Here is a 14532-nt window from a genome sequence, read left to right as displayed (position 1 = left end):
AATCTTTAACATTTCTCATTTCCCCCAAATTTCATCTTTACAACAACCCCATTAGGCAAGTTAAGGCAAGGAGAAGCAACTGGCAAGGTTACAAGAAAGGGATTTTGTAGGTACTGTAAAGCTGGAAAAAGATCAAGCCAAAGGAGCAAGGGCTAGAGCAACTCTTATGGCGAAAACTTATGATGTTTGTGACATTTCATTTAGAAAAGGCAAGTAATGGGTTTGAGGTGGACATGACTGGTGTGGAGAAAGTGGATAGGCTTTTCTTGCAATATGTCAACCCAGTAATGAGTAGGGTTATCCAGTGAACCTAAACAGTGGGAGATCCTGGACTAACAAGAGGAAATGTCCTTCACACTGTACAACATTTCAACTGTGGAAACCACTTCTGAAAGATGTTGTGAATACCACCAACTTGGGAGGCTTTAAATGGAGATTACACAAATTCATGAACGCTCTGGCTATCAGTGGCTACTAGTCATATGGCTGTTAATCTGGTGATCCAGTTGCCATTAGTGCACGCCATGCCAAATTCTGGCCGATCCACCAACATTCATTGGATTGCAAAAAAACAAACAAACAAACACCAGACTTCTGATTGTAACCGAAATGATTCACTTGCTGTATATAGATAATTTTATAGTATTATTAAATGATATAAAATGGAGTTTCCATATAGAAACATGAATTTAGAGGTGTTAATACAAAATAAAATATTTGAAAAGAGCAACTTGTACATGTTTAAATCTAAAGTAACTTGGAGCAATTGGATATAACTTGCATATGAACTCATAAGTAGCATTGACAAAGCAAGCAGTCATCGTGAATAACAGAACTTCCAACTCCCTCCAGCCCATCTACAGTGGTACCTCAGGTTAAGTACTTAATTTGTTCTGGAGGTCCGTTCTTAACCTGAAACTGTTCTTAACCTGAAGCACCACTTTAGCTAATGGAGCCTCCTGCTGCTGCCGCGCCGCTGCAGCACGATTTCTGTTCTCATCCTGAAGCAAACTTCTTAACCTGAAGCACTATTTCTGGGTTAGCGGAGTCTGTAACCTGAAGTGTATGTAACCTGAAGCGTATGTAACCCGAGGTACCACTGTAGTTGTGAAACAAATCTAAGTTCCCTAGCATACTGGTTAACTAAAAATTTCTTGGTTGTCCGTCTTAAGGATGTAGGCTAGGCCTTGTAGCAGTCCTCAGATTGAGGAAAGCATGTGAACTGAGGCAGATTTGTATTTTATTTCTTTATTGCTCAAGGTGCTGTCCATTGTCCCCCCCCCCCCCTCCATCTTATTTAATCCCTACAACAACCCTGTGAATAGCTTAGACTGGGAACCACTGACTGACCCCTGGTGAGCTTCATGGCTGACTGGGGAATTGAATCCTCGTCTACCACGTCCTCGTCTGACACTAACTCCTATACCAAGAAGAACAAAAAAAAACCTTTTATATCAGTCAGCAATAGGACGAGTTTCCCATTAATTTTACAGTTCATGTAGGCAAACCCACATAAAACATAGACTATGAAATACCACAATCTGGGAGGTGGGGTGGGAATGAGCAACTGGGACCCTGCTGTATCAGCTGTTCCTCACACAGAGAACTTTGACATGCTTCCAGAGCTTTTGGTTTGCTAGAACCTGTTATGCTTTCGCTTTTGTTTGGACGTTGGGCTTGCTTTTCCTGTTAATCTTATCGTAAAGCCAAGGTCTCCACCTAAAGCTGAAGATATCTGCACAAGGGTCCAAGCAACCTCTGCGGGAAAGACCCAGAGATAGCCTAGTATCGTCCACTTTGATCCATCATGGCTGCTCTGCAATGTGCATGAAACACACACACCCTGACTACTGGGTGTGATGGATACATGTGTAGGCCCTGCAGGGACCAGGTTAACAATGGCCATCCATTGCCTGCAGTATCAAAGGCAGCATACATCCTCCTCTTCCTTATTATTATTATTATTATTATTATTATTGCATATTAAATTTGTATACAGCCCATCATCTGAAGATCACAGGGTGGTTCAGAACATAAAATTACAAAATGAGAACACAAAATGATTAATTAATTAAAATTTTATATATAGATGTTTTATGATGGCCTATCTTTGTAATGCCTAATAAAGGTTTGGCAAAGAAGAGAACAGAAAATACATAATAAAACAAAAACAAACCAGTCCCCCCCACAAAAAAACCAACCACTTATAAATGGACATAGAATGTTAATCAGCTAAAGTCTTGGTTGAAGAGGAACATTTTTGCCTGGCCCTTAAAGGTGTTTAATGCAGGCGCCAGCCAAACCTCCCTGGGGAGAGCATTCCACAAGACTTGTGTTGTCATCCTCTGGACCTCTCCTGGAGGGGAACATGAAAAAGGGCCTCAGATGATAATCACAGAATTTGGGTCAGTTCATATGGAGAACCAGTGTTCCTCTAAAATTGCACACGGGCCAGGAGGTGGGGAATCCAGATGGAAGTCAGATCAAGGACCAGGCCCTCCCCCTTTTCCTTGGTCCTTTCAGGTATCCCACCCCCTTGCAGCTTCCTAGAAAATCTGGTCAGCTCTGAGGCTTGGAAAAAATGTTTGCTTGTGTGGATCAGTGTAGATTGGGTCACAGGATATCCTGAAGTGGTTTCCACTTTTGCCGTGACTGCCCTCTACAGTGTAGTTGGAGAATGTCTGATCTCCAGCTGTCACTGATGTTGCAATACCCGTTAGGCAAGGCTGTAATCGTGGGGTTGACACAGCCTGGCTCCCTGCGTCTAGATTTCAAATCTTCCTGATGAATCATAACTTGGCTGTGTTGTAAATAATAGCTCTGAGCCTTTCCCCTTGCTTGAGTACCAGCCAACAGTGTGGAATGTGGCTCTTTGTCCTGCTGGCTCATTATGATTGATTATTGCCTTACATCTTCACATCTCACTTCCTCCTGCTGTGCAAACCACAGTGATGTAGGTGTGGTTCCCACGCTGTCACCCATCCAGGTACTGTCCGCACCCAGACTAGCTTAGCTTCAGGAAAGTGGTGGACTCAACCTGGACCAGAGCCTGCTAATGACAGGAAATACCCAAAGTTGAATATGCATGTATGGTTGACGTCTTTACCCAAGGTTGCCTCTGAGTGCTCTACCTCCAGTGGTTAGGTGGGTGGACACCAGAGGCAGGGCCTTTTTCAGTGGTGGCACTTTGTTTTACTCAATAGCCCACTTTGATGGCTTTTAGGCAGCAGGTAGAAACTTTACCAGGGCATTTGGTGGACGTGATTGGACGTTCTGCTGTTGCCTCAGTTGGTCCTTTGTTTGAGTTCTGATTGATTTTTCTTCTTTTTTAAATGCAATTTTTTTATTTAGCAAAATATTGCTTGACTGTAAGAATAAAACCTCTCAGCTGTTTACAAGACATGGGGCACATGTCACCTGATGAGTTCTGTCAGCAGAAGCCATGCAATGACTTCTGCTGTGTAACGGGACTTTTCCTCATCTCCCTGCAATGGGCCTCCCCCCCGCCAAGTATTTATTTATATATTGCGCTTATATCCCACCTTTTCCTCCAAGGAGCTCAAGGTGTGGCGTACATTATTCCCCCCTCCTCATTTAATCCCCACAACAACCCTGTGAGGTAGGTTAGGCTGAGAGGCAGTGATTGACCCTAGGTCACCTAGTGAGCTTCATTTCCAAGTGGGGATTTGAACCCTGACCTCATAGTCTGATACCCTAACCGCTACACCATATTGTCTTGGCTCGGGTTCGGTGGGAGAATCCAGAGCACAGGGTGGGGGTTGTTTTAGCTGGCAAACTGAAATGCTTGCACTGATGAAATGATCAGAAGAGCGCAACATTAAAGTCTTCCTCATCATGTATATATTGCCTTGAAAACCACCTTCACAATTACTATTGAAACTTAAAAATGGAGGCACTAGCAGGCGCAAAACAATCCATTCAGACACCCTGGTAGATTTCTATCCCAGAATTTCATCAGAACTCTTGACATTCTTTTCAGTGGTGCATCTACACTCAAGAGAGCCAGAACTTTAAAAAGCTTTTTACGCGAACTGAGATTTTCAATATTACACAGCAGGGTTTGGGTGCTGGGCACCCTCCAGATGTTGCTTGGTTCCAGTTCCCATCAGTCTGGTCCATCATCCTTGCTGACTTGAGCTGATGGGAGCTGGAGTTCACTAGTCAAGGATGGTGGGAGCTGAAATCCAGTAACATCTGAGGGACCACTGGCTTCCCATCCCTGCTGTACAACAAGAGTTTCGGGTGGTTTGCTCCATTCATTTACTGTATATAAAGGTAAGGTAAAGGACCCCTGGACAGTTAAGTCCAGTCAAAGGTGACTATGGGGTTGTGGCGCTCATCTCGCTTTCAGGCCGAGGGAGCCGGCGTTTGTCCACAGACAGCTTTCTGGGTCATATGGTCAGCATGACTAAACCGCTTCTGGCGCAACGGAACACTGTGACGGAAACCAGAGCTCAAGGAAACACCGTTTTCCTTCTTGCTGCAGCAGTACCTATTTATCTCCTTCACTGGCGTACTTTTGAACTGCTAGGCAGGAGCTAGGACGGAGCAACAGGCGCTCACCCTGTTGCGGGGATTCGAACCACCGACCTTCCGATTGGCAACCCCAAGAGGCTCAGTGGTTTAGACCACAGCACCACCCGACTGCCCCACTATATTTATATAAGAATGCCCAGTAGAATTGTTAAAATGATCCAATGCATTTAAAATATGGTGCCATGAAATGACATCCTAAAATAACAGCTTGTAGCCTAGAACTCATTGGGTGGTGAGCCAGGCACACCTGGTGGTTTGGGTGTGTTCACATTAGGCGTGTTATCACATTACATTAAATGAGCGTACACAGTCTGTGTGCACAGATAGTTGATCTGTGCAAATAAACAAGTGCACACCCCAGGATTATTATGAGTAAGAGTATTGTTTGTTTTTGAATGTGAAATTTGTAATGTATTTCCTACGTTGATTCATTTGTTGCTGGGATTTGTAAGTCACTAAGATTTCTGTTGATATATGAAGCGGTACATAAATTTGCTAAATAAACGTGTAGAGGTGGTTTGTAGCTGTGTTCAGCATAACACATGAACTACTGAACTGTTTTTGTCGAGAAAGGGCAGTGACTGAGTTGGTTTGAAAACAGTGCAGGGGCAGCAGTAGGTGGCAGGAGGAGGTTCAGTAGAATCATAGCATTGCGGAATTGGAAGGGACCTATCTCATCCAACCTTTTGCAATGCAGGACTCACAGTAGCTCGGCAATAACGCTTGGCATGGGTATTGTACATTTTTGCAGTTGTGTCTTGGAGGCCGTCGCTCACCTGAGGCTGCTAAGCAGAGTTTGCAGCTCTGGTGTTTCAAGGCCCCTTCCACACACAGCTGCTCAAAGTTGTTTGGTAGCCCTTTGCTCATACTGCTACCCCACGTGGACACAATCTCTCTGTAAAAGTTTGCAACTGGGGCTAGGGTGGCTCTCTTCTTGCTGATCTTCCTGGCGTGTTGCAGCCACACTATGATGAAGTGGTTGTTCACCTGACTCAGCAAGAGAGGGGCTTTAGCTGTTGTAGCCCAACAGCATCTCCTGGACTATAGGAAAAGGGTTTCAGGATTCCAAAGATGGCAGGAGGAGGTGTGAAGAGGAGCCCTGGGCTTTGTACGTATCCTCTCCCTCTGCCCCAAAGCCTAGAATAGTTTTACAGCCAAAAAATGCATGCCTCTCATACAGCTCTTTTCAATGCCTTAGCTGAGCTGCCCTCCTACTGGTGCATCTCTAAACAATTGTGTTTCTGTGACTGCTTGGAGCTGCGTTTGCCCACAAGTCCATCCTTTTTGCAGCCTCGGGCATGGCGCGTTGAGTCTTCTTTGCCGAATGATGAGGCCGGGCAGTGAGAACATCTCTTGATGGCGGTTCTGAGGAACCCTTGTGAGTTAGAAGCCAGAACTGATGAATTGGGCCATGTGATTTGTGATAGAACTGGCACTCGAGAAACAAACACAGCCCTAAGCCGGTTTTCATTTTATCGGGGATCTTCTCTGGGACTGATTCCCCTATGCAACAAACCCAAGTGTGTGATGCAGAGCGGTATAGCTGTCATTCTCTTACAAACTTCACAACCCTATATAACCTCTGTTTTGAAACAGCTGCACAGCTTGCTAGTTCGTTTCTGGGCCCAGTTCACATTGCTGTTAAAAGCCTTAAATTAGACTCATGCCCCAAATACCTGAAAGATTGCCCCCTACCCTACAGACCCTATCGGGTGCAAAAATCAACAGAAGGGGCCTCTGGTTGTTCCACCACCCACAGAAGCTCAGGGGGGCAGGCACAGGAGATTGTCTTCTCTGTGGTGACCCCTAAGTTGTGGAATTCCCTCCCCATGGAGGTGTGTCTGGCACCTGCATTTCATAGCTTCTGGCGAATGCTGACGATGCAATTCTTTAGCCTAGCTTTTGACACTTGAGGTGTATATTTTTAGGACCCACCTTATTTCAGTCATGTTAGGTTGTTTTGGAATGCTTTTAATACTGGGTTTTAATTGTTGTAACATGCCCTGGGACATAGGGGTGAAGGGTGGATAATGAGTTGTATTATTAATAATGATATCTACCATGTCATGACTGTGATCTCTGTGCTTGATGATAATGATTGCCAATCCTAGTAGTGCCAGCCAATCCTAGTGTATTCTGCAACCCGTATAAATGATTGGCATAATTAGTTTTGCCTGCATCAGTCTTGTCATCTTTAAAAAAAGTGATTTGCATAATTTATTCCTAGTTTGAGCAATCAAGGGGGGGAGAGAGACAGAGCTCCATGCAAGGCACTGAAAGTCTCTCCATCTCTCTGGCTTCTGGGCTCCCAGCTGTCACAGCCCACGTCCTTCCTTTATTTATTTACAACATTTTTATGCCACCCTTCATTGTGTCAGATTTCAGGGTAGCGTAAAGCATGAAACAAAGGCAAAATGTGCAACTTGACGACATGCAATAAAAAAAGGGCAACACTGGATAGGAATGAGCATAAGAAGATCCTTCCAAACATTCTGTGCGCAGGACACACCAACAGGATTTAGCCTTTGTTCAGAACTTGCCTGACCTTCCCCTGACCAGGTAGCGAAATCACTCCAGATTGTTATCCAGCATTTCACATTTTCACTTGCCCCGACAAATAAGACAAGTGGACTGCAGGGTTGGGCAGTAACTGGCTCAGCAGTTGTACGGGGTCTCCATCCCCACAAGCCACTGCCTCCGTGCCCCTTTCCCTGCCGGGCCACTTTGTTGCCTGGAGGTGTTTCAGCTGCAAAACAGCAGACTTCCCTGCAGGGCATGTTGACGGGATACCACTTTGGGTGCTCGAAGTCATGATGCTCCAAGCAACCAAACAAACACCACCCTGCCAGTCTTTCCTACAGGGGAAGAGCCACCATGATGCAGTGGTTAGAGTACCCACTCGGCCATGAAACTCAGTGGATGAACTTGGACCATTCACTCCCCCCCCCCAGCTTACATCACCAGGTTGTGGTGGGGATGAAATGAGGAGGAGGACCACATGCGCCACCTTGAGCTGCTGGCATCCATCAGCAGCAGTTGCAGGCCTTTATCAGAAAGCCTTTGTGTGAAGAGATAAGGTGGAGAGTGATGGGGCAGACAGATGAGCTGCTTAAACTTGATAGGATTCCTGTTTTCATTTCTGTGGATGAATGAGAGGACTGGCAACTCAAGGTGACCCCCTTCAGGGAACTGGGTTTGATTTAGGGCCTCTAGAAAGATGAGCGCCTACACCAGAGGTCAGCAGAGTGGTGCTCATAAGGTGGAAGGGCACCCTTTGGTGTTTACCTTGTTCTCCCTTGAAAAATATGGAGATCTGAAGAAGGAAGTGGCAAGAGTGACATTCTTTCCCACTTCCTCTTCCAACTCTGTGTGTTTTCGAAGGCTCTGATTATTTATACTTTATTATCAGTTATTTTTTATTTTATTATTCATCAAATTTCCATACTGCCCTTCATCCGAAGATCACAGGGCAGTTCACAATATAAAAACACAAATATGCATACCACAATAACAAACAAAAGCAATACTCCCCACAGTTTAAAAAACCATAGGTTATTTAATTCGCCAAAAACCTGGGAGAAGAGGAAAGTTTTTGCCTGGCACCAAAAGATATGTAACGAAGAAGCCAGACGAGCCTCCCTGGGGAGAGCATTCCACAAACGGGGAGCCAACACAGAAAAGGCCCTCTCTCTAGTGTTGCCACCCACCAGACTTCTCATGGAGGAGGCACATGAAGAAGGGCCTCACATGATGATTCCAGGGTCTGGGTCAGGTCATGTAGGGAGAGGCGGTTCTTGAGGTATTACAGTCCTCAGCTGTTTTAAGACTTTATAGGTTGAAACCAGCTCTTTGAATTGGGCCTGGAAACTAATTGGCATCTAGTGCAGTAGGGCCAGGATTGGCATATACTCAAACTGTCTTGCCTCAGTGAGCAACCTGGCCACTGAACTGTGCACCAGCTGAAGTTTCCAAACCATCTTCTGAGGCAGCCCCATGTATGACGAGATGCAGTAATCTAACAGAGTGGCTACCAGAGCAAAGACAACAGAAGTTAGGCCATCCTTCTCCAGATAGGGGTACAGCTGGGTCAGCAGCCGGAGCTGATTGAAGGCTCTCCGTGCCACCGAGACCACCTGAGCCTCAAGTGACGGGGATCCAGAAGTACCCCCAAGCTGTGTACCTGCTCCTTCAGAGGGAGTGTAACTAAATCAAGATCTCTTGGGAAAGCAACTTCTATGTGTACATGCACTTTTTCTCAGGTGTGTGTGTGTTTCATTTGCAATGGGTGACAAGAGCGGGCAGTGCACTCTCAAATATCCAAATGTGCCCATGAACCTAAAAAAGTCTGTGGCCTTGTTTTTGTGTGGCATATTTCCACCTGTGACTGTGTAGCCTCCACCATTCTCAGCCTAAAACCACCTTCCCTTTTCTCTTCCTCTGCAGGAGTACACTTGTCCCAGATGTGAGTCTGGCTTTATTGAAGAAGTGACAGATGATTCCAGGTATCTTTCACCCTCAGAGACTCCCCTCATGTTGCTAGATTTCTCATATCTACCCTCTCCCCGCCAAGTGTTTCTTCTACTGATGGATATGCTACCTCTTTTGGTGTTTATTTTATTTATTCGTTTATTTCATAAAAATAATATACCGCTTGGCTGTTTTTTGGTTTTTTTTTTAAACCCTCAAAGCGGGTTGGCTGAATTCTGCACCATTTTATACAATAGGTCTGTGGTTCCCAAACTGGGTGGTAGTGCCTCCTGCGAGGCAGTGGGATTACCTAGGGAGGGTGCTAAGAGTTAAAGAGACGGCAAGAGGGCACTAGAGGCGTAAATGACTATCGGACTTTGAAGGTGGCATCGCCGGATCAAATCCGCCAATTTTGTTAAATTAATTGAACTAAACAGTTTTAATTGGATTTTGAATAAATATTCAGTTGTTACTGGTTTAAATGTTATTGTGTTGTTACCTTCCTTAGTGGGTCGTGCAAACTGCTATTTTTAATATTTTTTTTATAGAGTAGGGGGCACTGGGGATTTGTTTATGGAACCAAGGGGGCAGTGGCCAAAAACGTTTGAGGACCACTTCGATAGAGACATCGCACCTGTAACTTCCCAGGTGGCTGACATCCGATGGCTCTGTTTAGTCAGGACTATTCGCCTCCTGTGGGCTTTCCTCACTTCCATAGAGTTGTGGCACAGACACAGCCCTGGCTGAAATGCAGGCTAACAGGAGAGAGCAGCTGGGCTGTATAAGTGGAGAACTTCGTGGTTTGCAGCTAGGCTAAAGACCTCCATTGCTTTGACTCACACAGAAGAAAATGTTAGAGGTGGGGGGTGAAGTCTCGTTCAGATTTTTTTTTTGTGGGGGGGACCTCTCAGTTGTGTCAGTCAGAATAAAGGTAAAGGGACCCCTGACCATTAGGTCCAGTCGTGGCCAACTCTGGGGTTGCGGCGCTCATCTCACTTTATTGGCCGAGGGAGCCAGCGTACAGCTTCCGGGTCATGTGGCCAGCGTGACTAAGCCGCTTCTGGCCAACCAGAGCAGCGTATGGAAACGCCGTTTACCTTCCTGCTGGAGCGGTACCTATTTATCTACTTGCACTTTGACGTGCTTTCGAACTGCTAGGTTGGCAGGAGCTGGGACTGAGCAACGGGAGCTTACCCCGTCGCGGGGATTCGAACCGCCAACCTTCTGATCGGCAAGTCCTAGGCTCTGTGGTTTAACCCACAGCGCCACCCGCGTCCCATGTCAGTCAGAATACTCTGGGCTAAATAATCTGTTCCGCCTTCTTAAGTTTGCATGCAGAAGGTCCCAGAATCAATACCCACTGGTGGCAGTGCTAGAGACCCCTGGAGAGTTGCTGCCAGTCACTGTAGACACTACTGGGCTAGATGGGCCAAGGGTCTGACTCTGTATAATGCAGCTTCTAGTGTTCATTGGTAATAGCTGCGAGAAAGAGCTCATTTCCCCCCAAGGTCTGACCTTCAGCTTTTTCTGCATTTCGACTCTTCCCAGAGAGAAGGTGGTGGTAGACAGAAATGAAAAATTATGCCAAGTCAGAGACCTGGCTATATTTTATCCTGAGCAATCGGTGACACGCACGCTAGATTTAAAAAACAAACCTCGTGCGACAGTTTAAGATCCAGCTGCCAAATTTGGAAACGGTCCTCAGGAACGTCTGACTCAGTGTCACCTTCAAAGCTGGAAAAATGGCCTGCTCCTCACTCCCCCCCCCCCCAGCTCCTCTAGTCACTTTGGGAGGTGGAAGCCCTGATTCAGCCCTTCATAGATTTGGTGCTGGGTGGGAGGGGTGATTTGTGGGGCACTCTTTGTCGCTGTAGCCCTGCTCCTAAGGATATAACAACAAAATGGGTCTATAATTTGAGACAGATTCCAAGTCCATACCTTGTTTTGTCAAGCCTTGCTCCTAAGGATATAAGAGTCCTGTTGGATCAGACCGAGGCCCATTTAGTCCAGCATTCTCTTTCCAAGAGAGCTATGTCAGGTGCCTTTGGGAATCTGGCAAATAAGACAGGAAGACAACACTCCTTCCATGTTCACCCCCAGTACCAGGTACGCAGCAGCCAGACTGCCTCTGAACCCGGAGGCTCCATTTAGCTCTCACGTTTATTTATATCCTCCTCTGACATGTCTGATTTTCTAAGGTCTGCCCTGCCATGCTTGAGGGATGTGTGAATGTGTGTCATTGCAGACGATAAAAGCCCACCTTTCATTGTCAGAACTGTGTGCCAAGGTGCCAGGGTGTTGCAGCATTCAGTATTTGGGCCTCAATGGACGCCAGTTCAAACGGTTATCCGTTCACTTTTATTACATTGTTATCCTGCCTTTTTTTGGAAGGAGCTCTAGGTGACATGCATGGTCCTCCCTCCCTGCCTCCCTCTCGTTTATTCTCCCAGCAACCCTGTGAGGTAGGATAGGCAGAGAATGGCCCAAAGTCACCACTGAGCTTCACTGCCTAGTGGGGATTTGAACCCTGGTCTCCCAGTCTCCTACACTGGCCCTTCCCAAATACAATGGGCACAGTGGGTAACCTTGGCCCACTCCCTTTCATCTGTAAAATGGAAGCATTGAGTTTACTGTGTGAAGAAATAAATCCCATTTTTACACCGAAGGGCGCCCCTTCACTTACTGTAGATGTCATTGGCACTTGGCCCAGAATCCCTTGGGATGGTAGTTCTGTGAAAGGGTTCTGGGGACCTCTTAAAAATAAGAATTTACCACCCTCTCCCAAAGCCACAGGTGGTCTTCATGGCTGCAGTGAGGTTTCAGAATGGCTTAAACATCTTGACAGACAAGATATTTATGTTGCAAGATATTTCACAAAAATGATAGCTGGAGAAATAATCCTGTATGGCAGGGAAGGAGAACCTGTGGGTGGAGACCCTCCTTATGTTGATGGACTCAGTTTATTGATATAAATCTTGATATTAATAGAAACGAAAGTGGAAATGATGTGAAATAGAATTATGAATGATACGGGATATTTGCTGAAAATAGAAAATTGACTATTGCATATGGATTAACAAGTGGCGTTGACTCAAAAACCGTTGACAAAGCAATCAAAGGGAATCAATCTGACTTCCTAGCATATTAAAGCAATAAAAAGCATAGTTACCAAATATTAGAGCAGTAGATCAAGTCTTGTAGTAGTTAGACAGAGGATACAAAGTGTAGCTCGTGGTGGCAAAAAAGGAAAAAAGCAAGTATTTCAACTGTGCCCACCCAAAATGTAGTACAGTAGAAGAATAACCAACTAGAAAAACTCAGTACGCCTTTTGTATCAATCAATGATAGCATGGGGCTGGGAGGTCAGGGACACTAAAAAATTCCAGCAATTTTCCTGTTTGCATGAGAGAAGCCCACATAAAATATGGACTATGCATGACCATGTTGCACCTGGCAGGGGGAGCAACTTGGGACCCTTGTTGCATCAGCAGTTCCCCACACAGGGACCTTTGAAATACTTCCAATGTCCGCTGTTGGAACATGTTACGCTCCCCCTTTTGTTTAGGCAAGAGGGCTGCTTTTCTGCTAACTCTAATCAGAACGCCAAGGTCTCTGTGAGCTTTTATCGAAAGCAGCAAATCTGTGCACCAAGGTCCAAGCAGCTTCTAGAGACCCAAACATGGCCCGGTGCCATCCATTTTGATCCATCATGGCTGCTCTATTGTGAGCATAAAACATACCATAATTGCTGGATGTGATACATATGTCAGCCAAGCAGGGTCCAGATTAACAGGATAAAGTGCTTCCAGGCCAGACTTGGGGCAGGCAAGCTCTCCAGAGAGGCACTTCCAGTTTGTTGCCTGTGATGTGTGGCAGCGGCCTTTGGGGCCAGTCTGGCACAATGACTAGGGCAGGGATGGCCAACTCTTTTCAGACTCAAGGGCCACATTCACTCTGGGGGCCGTAAGCTGGTGAATGTGCCAAAGGTGGGTGTGATCCCCTTCTCGCTCTTGCACATGCTACAAGCCCCTCCCTTCAGCTTATCCCTGCAGATCAGCTGATGAAGGGGGTTCACACCTCTTCCTTTTGTCAAGTGATCCACCTGACTCTCAGTGTTCAAAATTAGCATTTTGCACCTGCCAATCAGCCAGTTGCACCAAGTGAAGATGCCTGGGTGCCAAGACGGTGTCTGACTTCTCCATCTGGAGGTGCATGCCTGGGGATCCTTGGATCGTGACTGTTTTCACACACTAATACCTCCCCCCGTAGAATTCTATCAGTTATATTTTATCTGCACAATCAGAATGAATTTCAGGAACCAAAATGCTTTTTCTGTGCAGCCTGAACAGGAGCAGAGAACAACGTTATACAGTGGTGCCTCGCAAGACGAAATTAATCCGTTCCGCGAGAGTCTTCGTCTAGCGGTTTTTTCGTCTTGCGAAGCAACCCTATTAGCGGCTTAACGGATTAGCGCTATTAGCGGTTTAGCGGCTATTAAAGGCTTAAAGGCTTAGCGGATTAGCTGCTAAAAGGCTATTAAAGGCTATTAAAGGCTTAGCGGATTAGATAAAGGGGGGGGAAAGCGAAAAAAAAATCTCAAGACTCGCAAGACATTTTCGTCTTGCGAAGCAAGCCCATAAGGAAATTCGTCCTGCGAAGCAACTCAAAAACGGAAAACCCTTTCGTCTAGCGGGTTTTCCGTCTTGCGAGGCATTCGTCTTGCGGGGCACCACTGTAGTTAATTGTTGTAGCTTGTCTTCACTTACCTCCCCCCGCTGCCTTGCTCACAGTTGTGAAAAAGATTCTTACATTATGAATGGGCCATGTTACCATTAAGAAAAAGAAGTAGGAATAGGCCAATATATGTATGGACTGTCCCTAGATCAAGTGACTTTTTTTCCTTAAGTTCTCAAGAGTTCTTAACCTAGCTCAGGGTTGTCATCTGAACTAGCCGGGTGTTTAACAGAGAATCAATCACAGCCCATCATTTGAAAAAGAAGACTTTAGAGCTGTCTTGCCCTCAAATGGTGGAGTGGTTTAAACCTCTCCACACTTTCCTGTGCTGGGTCTGCTTTAGTTTAATTTTCTATAATTTTGTTGCTGCTGCCAAAACAGGTGAGGGTCTGCAGTAATGCTTTTGGGGATGGGTTGGATAATAATGCCCCTGGCCTGGGATGCCAAATTTGGACGTGGGAATGGCAGGTCCAGTTTCTTACTTAGATTAAGATTTGCAAGGTAGTGACCCTGGGCTGAGACACCAAGGAAGAATTAGACTGATATAATTTCAGGAACTGATAAGATATACCTCATTCTTCAGCCATGTAGTCTTCAGCCCCTCTGATCTCCCCCTCGCCAGCACCCTGTTTTCACCCTGTTTCCTTGGTTGCTAATTACGTGGCCTTCAGCCTCTGTTTTTAGCCCTTGGCCCTGCCCACCCCACCCCCCTTAGAGGCAGGCTTTGGGGGTTATATTTCTGGAAGCAACTGCTGCTCTCCCTCACCAGATTTT

General features: G+C 45.9%; 1 protein-coding gene across 2 annotated transcripts in view; it reads left to right on the top strand.

Annotated features, from left to right (window-relative positions):
* RNF115 (ring finger protein 115) overlaps positions 1-14532 on the top strand; it is a 37136-nt gene that overhangs the window by 8371 nt on the left and 14233 nt on the right. For both annotated transcript variants that reach the window (XM_080984314.1, XM_080984315.1), the window contains one exon: positions 9001-9059. In XM_080984314.1, the coding sequence (XP_080840440.1) occupies positions 9001-9059 (59 nt within the window). The remainder of the gene's footprint in view (positions 1-9000; positions 9060-14532) is intronic.

This window comes from Podarcis pityusensis, assembly GCF_964106645.2.
Source record: "Podarcis pityusensis genome assembly, chromosome: 16".
Classification (NCBI taxonomy): Eukaryota; Metazoa; Chordata; class Lepidosauria; order Squamata; family Lacertidae; genus Podarcis; species Podarcis pityusensis.
This window is presented reverse-complemented; position numbering and strand designations above follow the sequence as displayed.